General features: G+C 37.0%; 1 protein-coding gene across 1 annotated transcript in view; it reads right to left on the bottom strand.

Moving 5' to 3' along the window:
• wbp2 (WW domain binding protein 2) overlaps window positions 1–22,041 on the bottom strand; it is a 55,777-nt gene that overhangs the window by 9,064 nt on the left and 24,672 nt on the right. Inside the window, exon 5 of the mRNA XM_084322466.1 lies at window positions 20,512–20,655. Coding sequence (XP_084178592.1) covers window positions 20,512–20,655 — 144 coding nt within the window. The remainder of the gene's footprint in view (window positions 1–20,511; window positions 20,656–22,041) is intronic.

Raw genomic sequence — 22,041 nt, 5'->3', positions numbered from 1 at the left:
ATACAGAAGTAGTTCAGTCCGCAGTCCGTTCAGTTCGAGTTCGAGTTACCCAAGTGAAGCCTCACCCACTATGCAACGTGCGGTGAAGTGGGCCCGTATTGCCCCAAAATAGTCTTGTTTTATCCTAATACGTTTGTTCAACGTATCGTTCGCTCCTTACTAGTAAGCCTTCATCACGAGTCAAAGACCAAGTGAAGTGAGCAATTGTGTGTCTAAATAGAGCACTTATAGCCGCGTGCGAATAGGATAGTAAAGTATCAGCGCTTGGTTGAATAACGTCCAGTTCAACTTAGTTAATGTGAACCACCGCGCACCGGAGGATCTACACCGGTGAATGCAGACCCCCTTTCCGACTGGATTATTATTATTGCTTTGTACCAGGCTGCTGGAGCGGATAAGAATCGTCTACACCCACTGCTGTGGGACCTGCCCGTGAGGACCATCATTCGAGCCCGTCTCTATTGGAGAGGCTGACCGGCTTCCACCTGTGCGGCACGCACACTGGGATTACAGCTGTCTTTCGTCTGCCGAGCAGGGAGTAATATACCGCCTCCAGGAGCCTATTGAGTCCCCGCTGACCTAGACTTTGCATTCGAACATTTGCTCCCCCTGCTGGCTTACAACCGGTGGAACCCCCTACCAGTATCCCCTAGATATAATTCCTAATATTCAAGTTGTATTATTATCTCATGCGTAATATGAGAATGGACATTCATTATTGATTTGCCTACGCACATTCCTTTGCCTTACAAGTGCATTCAATTGAAGTATATTATGTATTCTTGCTGCTAATAAATACTTAAAGACAACTTTGTGTAGAACCGATTCATTGTGGCGAAGTGTTCTCATCATATACTCGTGTACGGTATGGCCAGTATAATGTACATAAGACGGTAGTGGTTTAATGATACCATACTTGATTAATACAGTCAGGGAATTGTACCCCTCAGTTACAATTGGTCCTTCGAGCCCCGGATAAGAATTAGCGTAATATTAATATAATATTAATATTAACATGGCCAATGATGAACACTCCACAAACGGTTCTCCCGAGCTAGAACGCCTGCAGCGCAGACGGCAGCCACCTCCCTATCTAGAGGCATACACTGTCAGTCCAATACCTAGCTTTAAAAGGAAGTTAAATGCGGATAAAATAACTAAAGCGGATAGTAAAAGCCAAACCCTAACGACCAGGCTACCCCGCCAGTAGAGACCCTAGTGGGTTCTAACATAACTGACCAAGCTCACGGTGGGGACCAGGAGGGACCTGACATGACTTTACCCCCCGCCAACGTCGACGAGGTAGTCCCCGGAGAGCTCCAGGATAAAGAAAGCCCTCCCGGGACGGAACCCGACCCACCACAAGAAGAGACGCGCACCCAGGAGATGGATCTCCTCGGTACGCGACAGGAGAACGGATCTCCAACGAGTACTGCCGGGAGCCGATCGCCTCGACCGGCGTCTTCCCCCAGCGAGGCGGACAAGATGCTGGCACAGGCACTCATCGCCACCCTGGCAGCCTCTACCGAACGCGATCGACTCCAAGCGCAACAGACGAGCGAGCGCGAACAAGCTGCAGACGAACGAGAGCGCCTTCACGCGCAACTCCAAGCGCAAGCCCTCCGTGAACGCGAACATTCTGCAACCGAGCGAGAGCGCTTCCAGGCGCAACAAAGGAGTGAAGACGACCGCATAAGACTGGAGACCAGACGCCTTCAGACGGAAGAGAACATTGAGAGAAGCCGCGCCGATGCAGTGCGCCGCCGCCAATGCACAGCGCGACGCCGCCCATGCCAGCGCCAATGCGCAGCGCGACGCCGCCAATGCCCAGCGCGAAGCAGTGCGCGAAGCCGCCCATGCCCAGCGCGAGGCAGAGCGCGACCGGCTGCAGGCGCAGCTGATGGACAAATTGATCACCATGGCGACACCCCCTCTCTCCGCACGGAGCTCCCGGAGATCGTCACGACAAGGGTCTAGGACACATTCCCCTACCCGACCAAGCGACCCGGGACCCCGCCAACAGGAGGATCCTGTCCACGTCTCCGAACCCCCTCCCCGGCCGGTCCATACGAGACCCAGCAACCGGGAAGAACCGGACCACGCAGAGAGACTGAACCGAAGACTCCAGGTCCTAGCAGAGGAAGAGGAGGAGGAAGAGGAGGAATGTCAAGCCGACCAGCAGCAACGTACTCTGGACCAGGAGGCCCAGTACAGCCCCGACCAGCAGCAACGTACTCTGGACCAGAAGGCCCAGTACAGCCCAGAAGTCACCCCCGAGGCCCTGCGCTACAAACCCCCGACTCAACTCACGGGTGAGTTTGACGCACCGCCAGCCCCGAGGAACAGCACCTGGGTACCCGGCCCTTGGTACCCACCAAGTACCAGCCCAAGACAACACGTAAGAGGAGACTCGCCTAGGAGGCCTCTCCCCCAACGCTCACCGATGTGCCAGTCATCCATGGCATCGTACCTTGGCACACCGACGTTCCCGGACTTCACACACGAGAACAGAGCACAGTACACAGAGCTACGAATGTGCCTAGAGACTATGCTGTCCGACGTACCAGATGAACCGTACAAGTATGCTATCCTACTCAAGCACCTGAAGGTGCCCAGAGCGCACAATATAGCGCTGGCATATTCCAGCTCTACTACCCCATACACCGCGGCTCTAGTAGCCCTCGACCAACGTTATGGACGCATATGGGACTACGTGATACAGGAGATAAGAGACATTGACCGTCTCCCCCCAGCCAGAGACAACAGAGCATTAGATGACCTCTCTATCAAGGTACAGTCCCTGGTAGGGATGCTGGGGTCCCAAAAGGAAAAGGGGATCTATGAACTGTACGCTAACTCTAATGTAGAGAGGATACTAGAGAAGCTCCCTCCCGCCCGACAAGAGCGCTTCAGGCGGCAGAGAGACCACCGCGACCCCAACGGTCCAGAGGCATCCCTCCTAGACCTATCTGAGTTCCTCGCCAGGGAGGTCAGTAGCCTACGACTCGACACGTTCGTATGGAGTGGACCAAGCCCAAGACTCGGACCTCGGGGATCAACAGATAACCGTCGGTTGGTGACCGTTATGCACCAAGCCGAATCAGTACCGCAGCACAAGAACCACCACACCCCCTCGACGAAAGAGGACCAGTGGAAGATTGAGTGCCAGTACTGTGAGGGAGAACATCGGCTGTACCAATGCGACACTTTCGGGAAGCTGACCACGGACGAGGTGAGTCAGTGGATCAAGGACCACCGCCGCTGCTTCCGCTGCGCGCGCAGCCACCTAGCAGCTGAGTGCCGCTTGAAGAAGAAGTGCAGCAGGTGCGGTGGCACCCACTTGGAGGTCCTGCATGACATCAACAGGCGTCAGCCAGGACAACAAAGTGGGCCCGTCGCGGTAATGTACCATGCCGAGGCGGTGGCACCAGCACCAAAGTTCCACCAGACCGCTCCCTGGTGTCCCGACTGCTACAGCAGACACTGGGAGTCACGGTGCGACTCGCACCATATAGATTCTGTGTCACCACAGACAGGTGACAACCCCCCCGAGACAGGAGTGCTCCACATAGACCCCAAGCAGAGCGGGACCCCCCGAGTGCTCCTCAAAGTGGTCAGAGTGCTCCTGAGCTACGAGGACAAGGTCCTGGACACTTACGCCGTCCTGGACGATGGGTCTGAAAAGACTCTCCTCCTCGCTTCCGCAGCAGCCCAGTTGGGCCTGCGGGGTGTCAAAGATACCATGACCATACGCACCATCAGAAGGGACCAGAAGACCATAAAAGGTGAAAGGGTCTCCTTCAAGATAGCAGCGGTGGACCAGCCCGAGAAGCAGTATAGTATAACCAACGTCTTCACCAGCCACGACATAGGCCTGTCTCAGTACACCTACCCCATCCCACAGCTGATGGCTAAATATGTGCACCTACGTCAACTACCTATACCGCTTATCGACGGCGCCACACCGACCCTGCTCATCGGCTCCGACCACGCGGACCTCATTCTCCCAATTGAGGCGGCCCACATCGGACCCAAAGGATGCCCAGTCGCGGTTCAGACCCGACTGGGATGGACGCTCCAGGGCCCCCTCTACGGACTTGACAGTCAACCCACGTCTACACGCTGCCTACACACAAAGGCGAGCGACACCGGCCACTCCCTCGTACAGCAGAGGCTATTGACATTAAGCGAGAGGCCCGTGAGAGAACCGTGGGCACCAGAGGGAGTTCGGAACTCCACCCCCCTCAGCTGCGCTCCAGACGTAGCTGACCTCGAACCCAGCACCCCAAGCGACTCCTTGACGGAGCGGCCGGGACCGGCCCCTCCTCAGACGGGGTACAGAGCAAACAAGAGAAACAGACGGAGGAGGAGGAGGCACAGCCAAGCACAGATCAAAGCAGTCTCAGGCCCGCTTCCTCCTAAGCCCCCCTTCATCCCGTCCAGTCGTCATGACCATAGACCAGTCACTACCCCGAGCTGCGTGGCCGGCCGGCCGCGTAAGCAAAGTGACCACTGGTGCCGACGGAAAGGTCAGAGCGGCAGAATTGCTCGTCCAAGGGCGGACCTACAACCGACCCGTGGCGAGGCTGATAGAGTCGCCAAGGCTCCCCGACTCGCTTAATGACGACTAGGGATGTCCCGATCCGATCACGTGATCGGAATCGGCGTCGATCACGTGCTTTTCAGAGTATCGGGGATCGGGTAAAAATAATAATAAAAATCGGCAGTCAAAAAAAGAAATTTTTTATTCAACAAACATGACCATGTCCACGTCTTAAACTCATACGGAGGCCTTAGTTTTGGTTTTAAATTACATATAATATATCATCATTAATGTATTTATTGTCACACAGAGCAGAATAATTTTCCACAACAAACACATTCCCCTTTAATTTTCACCGTTGCAACAAACACCCCTTTAATTTAGACGCTACACGCTACACGCGGCTCGACCACAACAACAACAACACGTCGCTCCCGAAACACGGTTAATATCCACTGACTTGAGCAGCTAGACTTAATGTCAGAGGTTTGGAACTAAGCATTTAAAAATAGAAAGTCAAGCCAGTTGCAATGTTTGCAAGGAGGACAGCCGGCTGGAGGCGAAGTTTTCAGACTAACTTTTGGAGGATAACGTTACGTGACTGAGGATGATCGTCGGCGTTTCAGACCAGAATGGACCATTACGTAAGTCGAACACTGAATGTATACTAATGTGCAAACATATATTGAAACTTTTAATATTTCTCATATGAAGCAGAAGCACATTTCTCAGGGTGAATGTAATAACAAACGCCTCCGCGCTCGCGCCCCGGATATAGGCAACAGATGGGCTTGTCTCGCTCCACCAGTTTCTGACAAATGCGTCAAAATTGATTACTAATGTGAAAGATCGGATCGGAAACGATCGGATCGATAGATATTTAAAATCACATGCTCGGGATCGGATCGGAAGCAAAAAAAGGCGATCGGGACATCCCTAATGACGACCATGACCCCTGACTTTGTGAACTGCCTACCCTCACAACGGACATTGAGTAGTGGACAGTGCGGTTAATCTGTCTCTACTTAGCTAATTAGGTGGGACTAATTAGGAGGCGGCTGTTACAAAGGGTCAGATTAAACCGAATATATGTATTTATTGATTGATATATATTGCATAATATTTGTATATCGTTTGATATCCCTTGTGTATTCTTTGTACATATACACGGAATATCCCTTTAACCTACTACAGACCATAATATTTCGTTCTCTTATTGGATGGCGTGTCTTACCCCCAGAGTCGAGTTCAAAGCTACCGTCAAGGCTTGTCTCAACATGCCCGGTTTTGCCCAGGACTACGAGACAGAGATGAGGTGGGCACTAGTTTGTTCGCCGTACATATAAATATGGCGCAGGTGAATACAGAAGTAGTTCAGTCCGCAGTCCGTTCAGTTCGAGTTCGAGTTACCCAAGTGAAGCCTCACCCACTATGCAACGTGCGGTGAAGTGGGCCCGTATTGCCCCAAAATAGAGTCTTGTTTTATCCTAATACGTTTGTTCAACGTATCGTTCGCTCCTTACTAGTAAGCCTTCATCACGAGTCAAAGACCAAGTGAAGTGAGCAATTGTGTGTCTAAATAGAGCACTTATAGCCGCGTGCGAATAGGATAGTAAAGTATCAGCGCTTGGTTGAATAACGTCCAGTTCAACTTAGTTAATGTGAACCACCGCGCACCGGAGGATCTACACCGGTGAATGCAGACCCCCTTTCCGACTGGATTATTATTATTGCTTTGTACCAGGCTGCTGGAGCGGATAAGAATCGTCTACACCCACTGCTGTGGGACCTGCCCGTGAGGACCATCATTCGAGCCCGTCTCTATTGGAGAGGCTGACCGGCTTCCACCTGTGCGGCACGCACACTGGGATTACAGCTGTCTTTCGTCTGCCGAGCAGGGAGTAATATACCGCCTCCAGGAGCCTATTGAGTCCCCGCTGACCTAGACTTTGCATTCGAACATTTGCTCCCCCTGCTGGCTTACAACCGGTGGAACCCCCTACCAGTATCCCCTAGATATAATTCCTAATATTCAAGTTGTATTATTATCTCATGCGTAATATGAGAATGGACATTCATTATTGATTTGCCTACGCACATTCCTTTGCCTTACAAGTGCATTCAATTGAAGTATATTATGTATTCTTGCTGCTAATAAATACTTAAAGACAACTTTGTGTAGAACCGATTCATTGTGGCGAAGTGTTCTCATCATATACTCGTGTACGGTATGGCCAGTATAATGTACATAAGACGGTAGTGGTTTAATGATACCATACTTGATTAATACAGTCAGGGAATTGTACCCCTCAGTTACAGGTACCATGCAGTGAAAAGCGGCATAAGAGAATACCGTACTTTTCGCACTATAAGCCGCACCTGACTATAAGCCGCAGCAGCTAAATTGAATGATGTGTACATATATAAGCCGCACTGGACTATAAGCCGCAGGTGTTTTAATGTTTAATTACTATATGTAATTAGCATTGGGACACAATACTGTCGGACAAATAACAAGAATTAACTCATTTACAAGTTGTATTAAGTTTAGCAAATAAGGGAACAGATAAATAACATTTCAATGCAGTCAAAAAAGCAGTATTTAGATTTTTACATTTTCGGGTTTGGTCACATCGAGTCACATATAAGCCGCACCGTTATATAAGCCGCAGGGTCGAAAAATGGGGGGAAAAGCCGCGGCTTATAGTCCGAAAAGTACGGTACTTCATAATGTTTCATGCAATTAAAAAGTAAATATATATTTAGTACACATGATTTATTTATTTTAAATAACAGTGACTTTTCCTTTTTTATAAGAAAGTCTAGTGCTGGTTGAGCATATTCATACTTTATGTTGAAGGCCTATTTGTCTATAATGTGGCCACAAAAATAGAAAGGGTTTAATTATTTTGTTTGTTTGCACTAAGTTAATACATAGACAAATGTTGCCGATATTTTTCAGTCAGTTCTGTCTTTGTGTGCCAAACATTATTAAAAAGGTAAACATTTTTTTTACCAAATAAATGAGAAACATGTTTAAATCAGCAATGCCTCCCCTCTCTCTCCTGGCTCTAACCGTCACTGTAACCCTAACTATAACCCTAACCCTGGCTCTAACCGTCACTGTCAAAATGATGAGCCTGATATCAAACTGCCTCATTCTTTCAGTGTTTGCATGACTACGTCCTTGAGAATAACTGAACAGTTGGATTATCTTTAGGCTATATTATATATCTTATGCTGATGTATATGGTATTTTTGGAGTGTTACATTTTTTTTAAATAAAAAAACAACGTATCGAACCGAAAACCGTGATACGAACCGAACCGTAGATTTTGTGAACCATTCCACCCCTAGTTCACAGTTAAGTTACGTTTATTTGGATCCCCATTAGCTACTCTTCCTGGGGTCCACACAAAACTATAAATACAAACATCATAATTAAAAATAAAACCAACAATAAACATACGAAACAATATACATAACATAATCAAACATAATTCCCCCCACACCCATCCAACCCAACCCACCTCATTACATATACCAAAATATTACAAAATGACTAGTCAAATAATAAAATGTTATATATCAAGAAGGGATGTTCGATATTGGCTTTTTTACCAATATTTACCCTAGGGTGCCGCGGAGAGCTGCCTTGAGATTTAAAAAAATATATAAATAAAGATTATCTTTTTTTGATTACAGAAAATTATCACTAAAGTGCCATCTGTTGCAGCTGCACTGTTTTCCATGAAAATACCATATTTGCATAAGTTTGACCATTTCTCAAAATCTGAAAATCATTATTTAATAAAACACAGAAAAGGATCACCAAGTTACTCTGGATAAAAAAAAACTTTACAGACAACATTGAGACAAAGCTTCCTGACACATCTCCATCCAAACTCTTGGAAGAACTCATTGAAATCTCATCTGATACCACCTGGAGAGCTAGTTTCAGAGTGTGGTGCTGAGTACCAAGTATCTCATGATGCAGCAGTTAAGGTGTTGATACCATTCAGCACCACATATCTGTGTGAAGCTGGCTTTTCATCCATGACAGCAATATAGGGCCAAGTTGAGCCTTGATGATGACATGCGTGTTGCCTTGTCAAAGATCTCCCCACGTATTGACCGTATTATTAGCCAGCAGCAGCGGACCTCGCATTGAGAAATGTCCACTGAGTGAACGAGTGCTTATTTTCTGTATTTATTTATATTTTTTGAGAAATGGTAACTTGGTGATCCTTTTCTGTATTTTAAAAAAAAATCATGATTTTCAGTTTTTGAGAAATGGTCACACTTATCCAAATATGCTATTTTTATGGAAAAGAGTGCAGCTGCAACAGATGGCACTTTAGTGATAATTTTCTGTAATTTTATTTAAAGAAATATGCTATTTGATTTACTACTACAAGCAGTGTAATGTCAACAGTACTAAGCCATTTAGACCTGAAACACCTGTTAATAATGCATGATATAGCCTGCATATACACACAAATGTGTTTCCCGGTTTCTTAAATAAACATTATTTTGAAAGCAAGCACTTTTGTCATCATTGTAGGAAAAAAGACAGGACCGGAAAAGTCTTTATCGTATGTAGGGGGGCCCTGGAATATTTTATTGAACACAGGGGTGCCTTGGCAGCAGAACGGTTGAGAACCCCTGAACTAGACTATTAAAAAAAAATTATAATAATAATATATATATATTTTTTTTTTTTATCATTTCATTTGGGCTGTGGGGGGTGCTTAATGTAAAAGACTGACCTGAGGAAAAGGCTGCAGTCGAGTCGATTTTGTGTTTTGAGCACAAACTTCATCATAGATCTGGCCTCTTTATTTTGCTCTCAAAGTGCACCAGACCTAGGGGCCCCTAGAGGCACAGCACCAGACCTAGGGGCCCCTAGAGGCACAGCACCAGACCTAGGGGCCCCTAGAGGCACAGCACCAGACCTAGGGGCCCCTAGAGGCACAGCACCAGACCACCAGACCTAGGGGCCCCTAGAGGCACAGCACCAGACCTAGGGGCCCCTAGAGGCACAGCACCAGACCTAGGGGCCCCTAGAGGCACAGCACCAGACCTAGGGGCCCCTAGAGGCTCAGCACCAGACCTAGGGGCCCCTAGAGGCACAGCACCAGACCTAGGGGCCCCTAGAGGCACAGCACCAGACCTAGGGGCCCCTAGAGGCACAGCACCAGACCTAGGGGCCCCTAGAGGCTCAGCACCAGACCTAGGGGCCCCTAGAGGCACAGCACCAGACCTAGGGGCCCCTAGAGGCACAGCACCAGACCTAGGGGCCCCCTAGAGGCACAGCACCAGACCTAGGGGCCCCTAGAGGCACAGCACCAGACCTAGGGGCCCCTAGAGGCACAGCACCAGACCTAGGGGCCTCTAGAGGCACAGCACCAGACCTAGGGGCCCCTAGAGGCACAGCACCAGACCTAGGGGCCCCTAGAGGCTCAGCACCAGACCTAGGGGCCCCTAGAGGCACAGCACCAGACCTAGGGGCCCCCTAGAGGCACAGCACCAGACCTAGGGGCCCCTAGAGGCACAGCACCAGACCTAGGGGCCCCTAGAGGCACAGCACCAGACCTAGGGGCCCCTAGAGGCACAGCACCAGACCTAGGGGCCCCTAGAGGCACAGCACCAGACCTAGGGGCCCCTAGAGGCACAGCACCAGACCTAGGGGCCTCTAGAGGCACAGCACCAGACCTAGGGGCCCCTAGAGGCTCAGCACCAGACCTAGGGGCCCCTAGAGGCTCAGCACCAGACCTAGGGGCCCCTAGAGGCTCAGTGTAGTAATTATATATGTGTTATATACAGTGTAGTAATTATATATGTTATATACAGTGTAGTAATTATATATGTGTTATATACAGTGTAGTAATTATATATGTTATATACAGTGTAGTAATTATATATGTGTTATATACAGTGTAGTAATTATATATGTTATATACAGTGTAGTCATTATATATGTTATATACAGTGTAGTAGTAATTATATATGTGTTATATACAGTGTAGTCATTATATATGTGTTATATACAGTGTAGTAATTATATATGTTATATACAGTGTAGTAATTATATATGTGTTATATACAGTGTAGTAATTATATATGTTATATACAGTGTAGTAGTAATTATATATGTGTTATATACAGTGTAGTCATTATATATGTGTTATATACAGTGTAGTAATTATATATGTTATATACAGTGTAGTAATTATATATGTGTTATATACAGTGTAGTAATTATATATGTGTTATATACAGTGTAGTAATTATATATGTGTTATATACAGTGTAGTAATTATATATGTTATATACAGTGTAGTAATTATATATGTTATATACAGTGTAGTAATTATATATGTGTTATATACAGTGTAGTAATTATATATGTGTTATATACAGTGTAGTAATTATATATGTGTTATATACAGTGTAGTAATTATATATGTGTTATATACAGTGTAGTAATTATATATGTGTTATATACAGTGTAGTAATTATATATGTGTTATATACAGTGTAGTAATTATATATGTTATATACAGTGTAGTAATTATATATGTGTTATATACAGTGTAGTAATTATATATGTGTTATATACAGTGTAGTAATTATATATGTGTTATATACAGTGTAGTAATTATATATGTGTTATATACAGTGTAGTAATTATATATGTGTTATATACAGTGTAGTAATTATATATGTTATATACAGTGTAGTAATTATATATGTGTTATATACAGTGTAGTAATTATATATGTGTTATATACAGTGTAGTGTGTAGTAATTATATATGTGTTATATACAGTGTAGTAATTATATATGTGTTATATACAGTGTAGTAATTATATATGTGTTATATACAGTGTAGTAATTATATATGTTATATACAGTGTAGTAATTATATATGTGTTATATACAGTGTAGTAATTATATATGTGTTATATACAGTGTAGTAATTATATATGTGTTATATACAGTGTAGTAATTATATATGTGTTATATACAGTGTAGTAATTATATATGTGTTATATACAGTGTAGTAATTATATATGTTATATACAGTGTAGTAATTATATATGTGTTATATACAGTGTAGTAATTATATATGTGTTATATACAGTGTAGTAATTATATGTGTGTTATATACAGTGTAGTAATTATATATGTTATATACAGTGTAGTAATTATATATGTGTTATATACAGTGTAGTAATTATATATGTGTTATATACAGTGTAGTAATTATATGTGTGTTATATACAGTGTAGTAATTATATATGTTATATACAGTGTAGTAATTATATGTGTGTTATATACAGTGTAGTAATTATATGTGTTATATACAGTGTAGTAATTATATATGTGTTATATACAGTGTAGTAATTATATATGTGTTATATACAGTGTAGTAATTATATATGTGTTATATACAGTGTAGTAATTATATATGTGTTATATACAGTGTAGTAATTATATATGTGTTATATACAGTGTAGTAATTATATATGTGTTATATACAGTGTAGTAATTATATATGTGTTATATACAGTGTAGTAATTATATATGTGTTATATACAGTGTAGTAATTATATATGTGTTATATACAGTGTAGTAATTATATATGTGTTATATACAGTGTAGTAATTATATATGTGTTATATACAGTGTAGTAATTATATATGTGTTATATACAGTGTAGTAATTATATATGTGTTATATACAGTGTAGTAATTATATATATGTTATATACAGTGTAGTAATTATATGTGTTATATACAGTGTAGTAATTATATATGTTATATACAGTGTAGTAATTATATATGTGTTATATACAGTGTAGTAATTATATGTGTTATATACAGTGTAGTAATTATATATGTGTTATATACAGTGTAGTAATTATATATGTGTTATATACAGTGTAGTAATTATATATGTGTTATATACAGTGTAGTAATTATATATGTGTTATATACAGTGTAGTAATTATATATGTTATATACAGTGTAGTAATTATATATGTGTTATATACAGTGTAGTAATTATATATGTGTTATATACAGTGTAGTAATTATATATGTGTTATATACAGTGTAGTAATTATATATGCGTTATATACAGTGTAGTAATTATATATGCGTTATATACAGTGTAGTAATTATATATGCGTTATATACAGTGTAGTAATTATATATGTGTTATATACAGTGTAGTAATTATATATGTGTTATATACAGTGTAGTAATTATATATGTGTTATATACAGTGTAGTAATTATATATGTGTTATATACAGTGTAGTAATTATATATGTGTTATATACAGTGTAGTAATTATATATGTGTTATATACAGTGTAGTAGTAATTATATATGTGTTATATACAGTGTAGTAATTATATATGTGTTATATACAGTGTAGTAATTATATATGTTATATACAGTGTAGTAATTATATATGTGTTATATACAGTGTAGTAATTATATATGTGTTATATACAGTGTAGTAATTATATATATGTTATATACAGTGTAGTAATTATATATATGTTATATACAGTGTAGTAATTATATATGTGTTATATACAGTGTAGTAATTATATATGTTATATACAGTGTAGTAATTATATATGTGTTATATACAGTGTAGTAATTATATATGTGTTATATACAGTGTAGTAATTATATATGTGTTATATACAGTGTAGTAATTATATGTGTGTTATATACAGTGTAGTAATTATATATGTGTTATATACAGTGTAGTAATTATATATGTGTTATATACAGTGTAGTAATTATATATGTGTTATATACAGTGTAGTAATTATATATGTGTTATATACAGTGTAGTAATTATATATGTGTTATATACAGTGTAGTAATTATATATGTGTTATATACAGTGTAGTAATTATATATGTGTTATATACAGTGTAGTAATTATATATATGTTATATACAGTGTAGTAATTATATGTGTTATATACAGTGTAGTAATTATATATGTTATATACAGTGTAGTAATTATATATGTGTTATATACAGTGTAGTAATTATATGTGTTATATACAGTGTAGTAATTATATATGTGTTATATACAGTGTAGTAATTATATATGTGTTATATACAGTGTAGTAATTATATATGTGTTATATACAGTGTAGTAATTATATATGTGTTATATACAGTGTAGTAATTATATATGTTATATACAGTGTAGTAATTATATATGTGTTATATACAGTGTAGTAATTATATATGTGTTATATACAGTGTAGTAATTATATATGTGTTATATACAGTGTAGTAATTATATATGCGTTATATACAGTGTAGTAATTATATATGCGTTATATACAGTGTAGTAATTATATGTGCGTTATATACAGTGTAGTAATTATATATGTGTTATATACAGTGTAGTAATTATATATGTGTTATATACAGTGTAGTAATTATATATGTGTTATATACAGTGTAGTAATTATATATGTGTTATATACAGTGTAGTAATTATATATGTGTTATATACAGTGTAGTAGTAATTATATATGTGTTATATACAGTGTAGTAATTATATATGTGTTATATACAGTGTAGTAATTATATATGTTATATACAGTGTAGTAATTATATATGTGTTATATACAGTGTAGTAATTATATATGTGTTATATACAGTGTAGTAATTATATATATGTTATATACAGTGTAGTAATTATATATATGTTATATACAGTGTAGTAATTATATATGTGTTATATACAGTGTAGTAATTATATATGTTATATACAGTGTAGTAATTATATATGTGTTATATACAGTGTAGTAATTATATATGTGTTATATACAGTGTAGTAATTATATATGTGTTATATACAGTGTAGTAATTATATGTGTGTTATATACAGTGTAGTAATTATATATGTGTTATATACAGTGTAGTAATTATATATGTGTTATATACAGTGTAGTAATTATATATGTGTTATATACAGTGTAGTAATTATATATGTGTTATATACAGTGTAGTAATTATATATGTGTTATATACAGTGTAGTAATTATATATGTGTTATATACAGTGTAGTAATTATATATGTGTTATATACAGTGTAGTAATTATATATATGTTATATACAGTGTAGTAATTATATGTGTTATATACAGTGTAGTAATTATATATGTTATATACAGTGTAGTAATTATATATGTGTTATATACAGTGTAGTAATTATATATGTGTTATATACAGTGTAGTAATTATATATGTGTTATATACAGTGTAGTAATTATATATGTTATATACAGTGTAGTAATTATATATGTTATATACAGTGTAGTAATTATATATGTGTTATATACAGTGTAGTAATTATATATGTGTTATATACAGTGTAGTAATTATATATGTGTTATATACAGTGTAGTAATTATATATGTGTTATATACAGTGTAGTAATTATATATGTGTTATATACAGTGTAGTAATAATTATATATGTGTTATATACAGTGTAGTAATTATATATGTGTTATATACAGTGTAGTAATTATATATGTGTTATATACAGTGTAGTAATTATATATGTGTTATATACAGTGTAGTAATTATTATTATATATGTGTTATATACAGTGTAGTAATTATATATGTGTTATATACAGTGTAGTAATTATATAGTTATATACAGTGTAGTAATTATATATGTGTTATATACAGTGTAGTAATTATATGTGTTATATACAGTGTAGTAATTATATATGTGTTATATACAGTGTAGTAATTATATATGCGTTATATACAGTGTAGTAATTATATATGTGTTATATACAGTGTAGTAATTATATATGTGTTATATACAGTGTAGTAATTATATGTGTTATATACAGTGTAGTAATTATATATGTGTTATATACAGTGTAGTAATTATATGTGTTATATACAGTGTAGTAATTATATATGTTATATACAGTGTAGTAGTAATTATATATGCGTTATATACAGTGTAGTAATTATATATGTGTTATATACAGTGTAGTAATTATATATGCGTTATATACAGTGTAGTAATTATATATGTTATATACAGTGTAGTAATTATATATGTTATATACAGTGTAGTAATTATATATGTTATATACAGTGTAGTAATTATATATGCGTTATATACAGTGTAGTAATTATATATGCGTTATATACAGTGTAGTAATTATATATGTGTTATATACAGTGTAGTAATTATATATGTGTTATATACAGTGTAGTAATTATATATGTGTTATATACAGTGTAGTAATTATATATATGTTATATACAGTGTAGTAATTATATGTGTTATATACAGTGTAGTAATTATATATGTTATATACAGTGTAGTAATTATATATGTGTTATATACAGTGTAGTAATTATATGTGTTATATACAGTGTAGTAATTATATATGTGTTATATACAGTGTAGTAATTATATATGTGTTATATACAGTGTAGTAATTATATATGTGTTATATACAGTGTAGTAATTATATATGTTATATACAGTGTAGTAATTATATATGTTATATACAGTGTAGTAATTATATATGTGTTATATACAGTGTAGTAATTATATATGTGTTATATACAGTGTAGTAATTATATATGTGTTATATACAGTGTAGTAATTATATATGTGTTATATACAGTGTAGTAATTATATATGTGTTATATACAGTGTAGTAATTATATATGTGTTATATACAGTGTAGTAATTATATATGTGTTATATACAGTGTAGTAATTATATATGTGTTATATACAGTGTAGTAATTATATATGCGTTATATACAGTGTAGTAATTATATATGCGTTATATACAGTGTAGTAATTATATATGCGTTATATACAGTGTAGTAATTATATATGTGTTATATACAGTGTAGTAATTATATATGTGTTATATACAGTGTAGTAATTATATATGTGTTATATACAGTGTAGTAATTATATATGTGTTATATACAGTGTAGTAATTATATATGTGTTATATACAGTGTAGTAATTATATATGTGTTATATACAGTGTAGTAGTAATTATATATGTGTTATATACAGTGTAGTAATTATATATGTGTTATATACAGTGTAGTAATTATATATGTTATATACAGTGTAGTAATTATATATGTGTTATATACAGTGTAGTAATTATATATGTGTTATATACAATATGTGTTATATACAGTGTAGTAATTATATATGTGTTATATACAGTGTAGTAATTATATATGTGTTATATACAGTGTAGTAATTATATATGTGTTATATACAGTGTAGTAATTATATATGTGTTATATACAGTGTAGTAATTATATGTGTTATATACAGTGTAGTAATTATATATGTGTTATATACAGTGTAGTAATTATATATGTGTTATATACAGTGTAGTAATTATATATATGTTATATACAGTGTAGTAATTATATGTGTTATATACAGTGTAGTAATTATATATGTTATATACAGTGTAGTAATTATATATGTGTTATATACAGTGTAGTAATTATATGTGTTATATACAGTGTAGTAATTATATATGTGTTATATACAGTGTAGTAATTATATATGTGTTATATACAGTGTAGTAATTATATATGTGTTATATACAGTGTAGTAATTATATATGTGTTATATACAGTGTAGTAATTATATATGTTATATACAGTGTAGTAATTATATATGTGTTATATACAGTGTAGTAATTATATATGCGTTATATACAGTGTAGTAATTATATATGTTATATACAGTGTAGTAATTATATATGCGTTATATACAGTGTAGTAATTATATATGTGTTATATACAGTGTAGTAATTATATATATGTTATATACAGTGTAGTAATTATATGTGTTATATACAGTGTAGTAATTATATATGTGTTATATACAGTGTAGTAATTATATGTGTTATATACAGTGTAGTAATTATATATGTGTTATATACAGTGTAGTAATTATATATGTGTTATATACAGTGTAGTAATTATATATGTGTTATATACAGTGTAGTAATTATATATGTTATATACAGTGTAGTAATTATATATGTTATATACAGTGTAGTAATTATATATGTGTTATATACAGTGTAGTAATTATATATGTGTTATATACAGTGTAGTAATTATATATGTGTTATATACAGTGTAGTAATTATATATGTGTTATATACAGTGTAGTAATTATATATGTGTTATATACAGTGTAGTAATAATTATATATGTGTTATATACAGTGTAGTAATTATATATGTGTTATATACAGTGTAGTAATTATATATGTGTTATATACAGTGTAGTAATTATATATGTGTTATATACAGTGTAGTAATTATTATTATATATGTGTTATATACAGTGTAGTAATTATATATGTGTTATATACAGTGTAGTAATTATATAGTTATATACAGTGTAGTAATTATATATGTGTTATATACAGTGTAGTAATTATATGTGTTATATACAGTGTAGTAATTATATATGTGTTATATACAGTGTAGTAATTATATATGCGTTATATACAGTGTAGTAATTATATATGTGTTATATACAGTGTAGTAATTATATATGTGTTATATACAGTGTAGTAATTATATGTGTTATATACAGTGTAGTAATTATATATGTGTTATATACAGTGTAGTAATTATATGTGTTATATACAGTGTAGTAATTATATATGTTATATACAGTGTAGTAGTAATTATATATGCGTTATATACAGTGTAGTAATTATATATGTGTTATATACAGTGTAGTAATTATATATGCGTTATATACAGTGTAGTAATTATATATGCGTTATATACAGTGTAGTAATTATATATGTTATATACAGTGTAGTAGTAATTATATATGCGTTATATACAGTGTAGTAATTATATATGCGTTATATACAGTGTAGTAATTATATATGTGTTATATACAGTGTAGTAATTATATATGTGTTATATACAGTGTAGTAATTATATATGTGTTATATACAGTGTAGTAATTATATATGTGTTATATACAGTGTAGTAATTATATATATGTTATATACAGTGTAGTAATTATATGTGTTATATACAGTGTAGTAATTATATATGTTATATACAGTGTAGTAATTATATATGTGTTATATACAGTGTAGTAATTATATGTGTTATATACAGTGTAGTAATTATATATGTGTTATATACAGTGTAGTAATTATATATGTGTTATATACAGTGTAGTAATTATATATGTGTTATATACAGTGTAGTAATTATATATGTTATATACAGTGTAGTAATTATATATGTTATATACAGTGTAGTAATTATATATGTGTTATATACAGTGTAGTAATTATATATGTGTTATATACAGTGTAGTAATTATATATGTGTTATATACAGTGTAGTAATTATATATGTGTTATATACAGTGTAGTAATTATATATGTGTTATATACAGTGTAGTAATTATATATGTGTTATATACAGTGTAGTAATTATATATGTGTTATATACAGTGTAGTAATTATATATGTGTTATATACAGTGTAGTAATTATTATTATATATGTGTTATATACAGTGTAGTAATTATATATGTGTTATATACAGTGTAGTAATTATAGTTATATACAGTGTAGTAATTATATATGTGTTATATACAGTGTAGTAATTATATGTGTTATATACAGTGTAGTAATTATATATGTGTTATATACAGTGTAGTAATTATATATGCGTTATATACAGTGTAGTAATTATATATGTGTTATATACAGTGTAGTAATTATATATGTGTTATATACAGTGTAGTAATTATATGTGTTATATACAGTGTAGTAATTATATATGTGTTATATACAGTGTAGTAATTATATGTGTTATATACAGTGTAGTAATTATATATGCTATATACAGTGTAGTAGTAATTATATATGCGTTATATACAGTGTAGTAATTATATATGTGTTATATACAGTGTAGTAATTATATATGCGTTATATACAGTGTAGTAATTATATATGCGTTATATACAGTGTAGTAATTATATATGTTATATACAGTGTAGTAATTATATATGTTATATACAGTGTAGTAATTATATATGAGTTATATACAGTGTAGTAATTATATATGCGTTATATACAGTGTAGTAATTATATATGTGTTATATACAGTGTAGTAATTATATATGCGTTATATACAGTGTAGTAATTATATATGTGTTATATACAGTGTAGTAATTATATATGTGTTATATACAGTGTAGTAATTATATATGTGTTATATACAGTGTAGTAATTATATATGTGTTATATACAGTGTAGCTGATGATACCAAGCGATACCGGAGTCTCAAGGCGAGCACAGAAAGACTCAGAAGAAGCTTCTATCCCCAGGCCATCAGGCTGCTAAACGAACAATGAACACTACACAACAACAACCACCAAACGCACATAGCACACACATCCACACGCACACACTCACTTTAAACAAACACACTGTAGCACCCACTCCACACACTTTATAGCACACACCCACTTTAAACAAACACACTGTAGCACCCACTCCCCACACTTTATATTTATTGATGAAGGATTGCACTACAACTCGTACACCTTACTGTAAATTGTACCTAAATTGTACCTCATCCCATTTCTGCTTTGCACTATATAGTACTGTACATTAGTACACTGCATAGTATTGTATATTATATGGTAACTCAGAACATTGTACATATGTCTATACCGAACACTGTGACCTCATTTTCTTCTTCTAAATTACATGCTATACTATGTTATTTGATACTATCTTGTCTAGCACAGTCTCTGGAGCGTAACAGTAAGAAGCATTTTGTATGAAAGTATTCTGTACTTCTGTATGACAACTATTAAAGAAACTTGATACTTTGCGTACCTGGAGGAGGGGGGTTGGGGTAAGAGTATCCAGGCGGGGGCCCGGTGGGGTACATCCCGTTGGCATCTGGGCAGGCGTAGGCCCCGTTGGAGATGTAGGGGCAGCCCCCCCCGAACCCTGCGGTCACCGGCTGGCCTCTGGACGCTGAGGAGGAGAAGACCACGGGCGTCACTAACCCAGTGCCCAGTGTCTCCTCTGCCACCCTAACCCTCTGGACGCTGAGGAGGAGGAGACCACGGGCGTCACTAACCCAGTGCCCAGTGTCTCCTCTGCCACCCTAACCCTCTGGACACTGAGGAGGAGGAGACCACGGGCGTCACTACCTGCCCAGTGTCTCCTCTGCCACCCTAACCCTCTGGACGCTGAGGAGGAGGAGACCACGGGCGTCACTACCTGCCCAGTGTCTCCTCTGCCACCCTAACCCTCTGGACGCTGAGGAGGAAGAGACCACGGGCGTCACTAACCCAGTGCCCAGTGTCTCCTCTGCCACCCTAACCCTCTGGACGCTGAGGAGGAAGAGACCACGAGCTTCACTAACCCAGTGCCCAGTGTCTCCTCTGCCACCCTAACCCTCTGGACACTGAGGAGGAGGAGACCACGGGCGTCACTAACCCAGTGCCCAGTGTCTCCTCTGCCACCCTAACCCTCTGGACACTGAGGAGGAGGAGACCACGGGCGTCACTAACCCAGTGCCCAGTGTCTCCTCTGCCACCCTAACCCTCTGGACACTGAGGAGGAGGAGACCACGAGCGTCACTACCTGCCCAGTGTCTCCTCTGCCACCCTAACCCTCTGGACGCTGAGGAGGAGAAGACCACGGGCGTCACTAACCCAGTGCCCAGTGTCTCCTCTGCCACCCTAACCCTCTGGACGCTGAGGAGGAGGAGACCACGAGCGTCACTAACCCAGTGCCCAGTGTCTCCTCTGCCATTGGTCCATCTCAAAAACCATGCCCTCTTTTTCTTGATCCTCCAATCACAATCACAATCACAAATCCAGGGACAGTTGTGATTGGAGGATCGAGGAAAGGGGGCGGGGTAGTTGTGAGTTTATTAGGATCCTCATTAAGCCGTTAGAAATGCTAACAGCTACTCTTCCTGGGGGTCCAGATAGAACACACACACAGGTAAGAGATTAAATATATATACTGTATATATATTAGAGCTGGGCCGTTAACAGCGTTAACGTGCTGCGTTAACGCTATACTAGTATTGCGCGATAATATAATTAACGCACCCTTAAAAAAAAAGAAAAATTTTTTTTACCTTGATTTACCCAGGGTAGGTTCGCTGAGCACAGATGCTCTTTTTCAGGAACGCCCTGCTTCACATTCACACAGTTCCATTCACACCTGGGAGCTGCCCAGTACAACCACAGTTGACACCATTGGCCACTGAGCAACTCCACTGGAGCAGTTGAGTCAAGCCATGTCACATAGTTCAAGTTTGAAATGATTCTTTCTGTTTTGCTCCTGAGAGTGTGCTAGATACTGTACTGTACTGGTAATATTATTTATTTGTGTTAACTTCTG

This window comes from Notolepis coatsorum, assembly GCF_963971535.1.
Source record: "Notolepis coatsorum genome assembly, chromosome: 10".
NCBI lineage: Eukaryota > Metazoa > Chordata > Actinopteri > Aulopiformes > Paralepididae > Notolepis > Notolepis coatsorum.
This window is presented reverse-complemented; position numbering and strand designations above follow the sequence as displayed.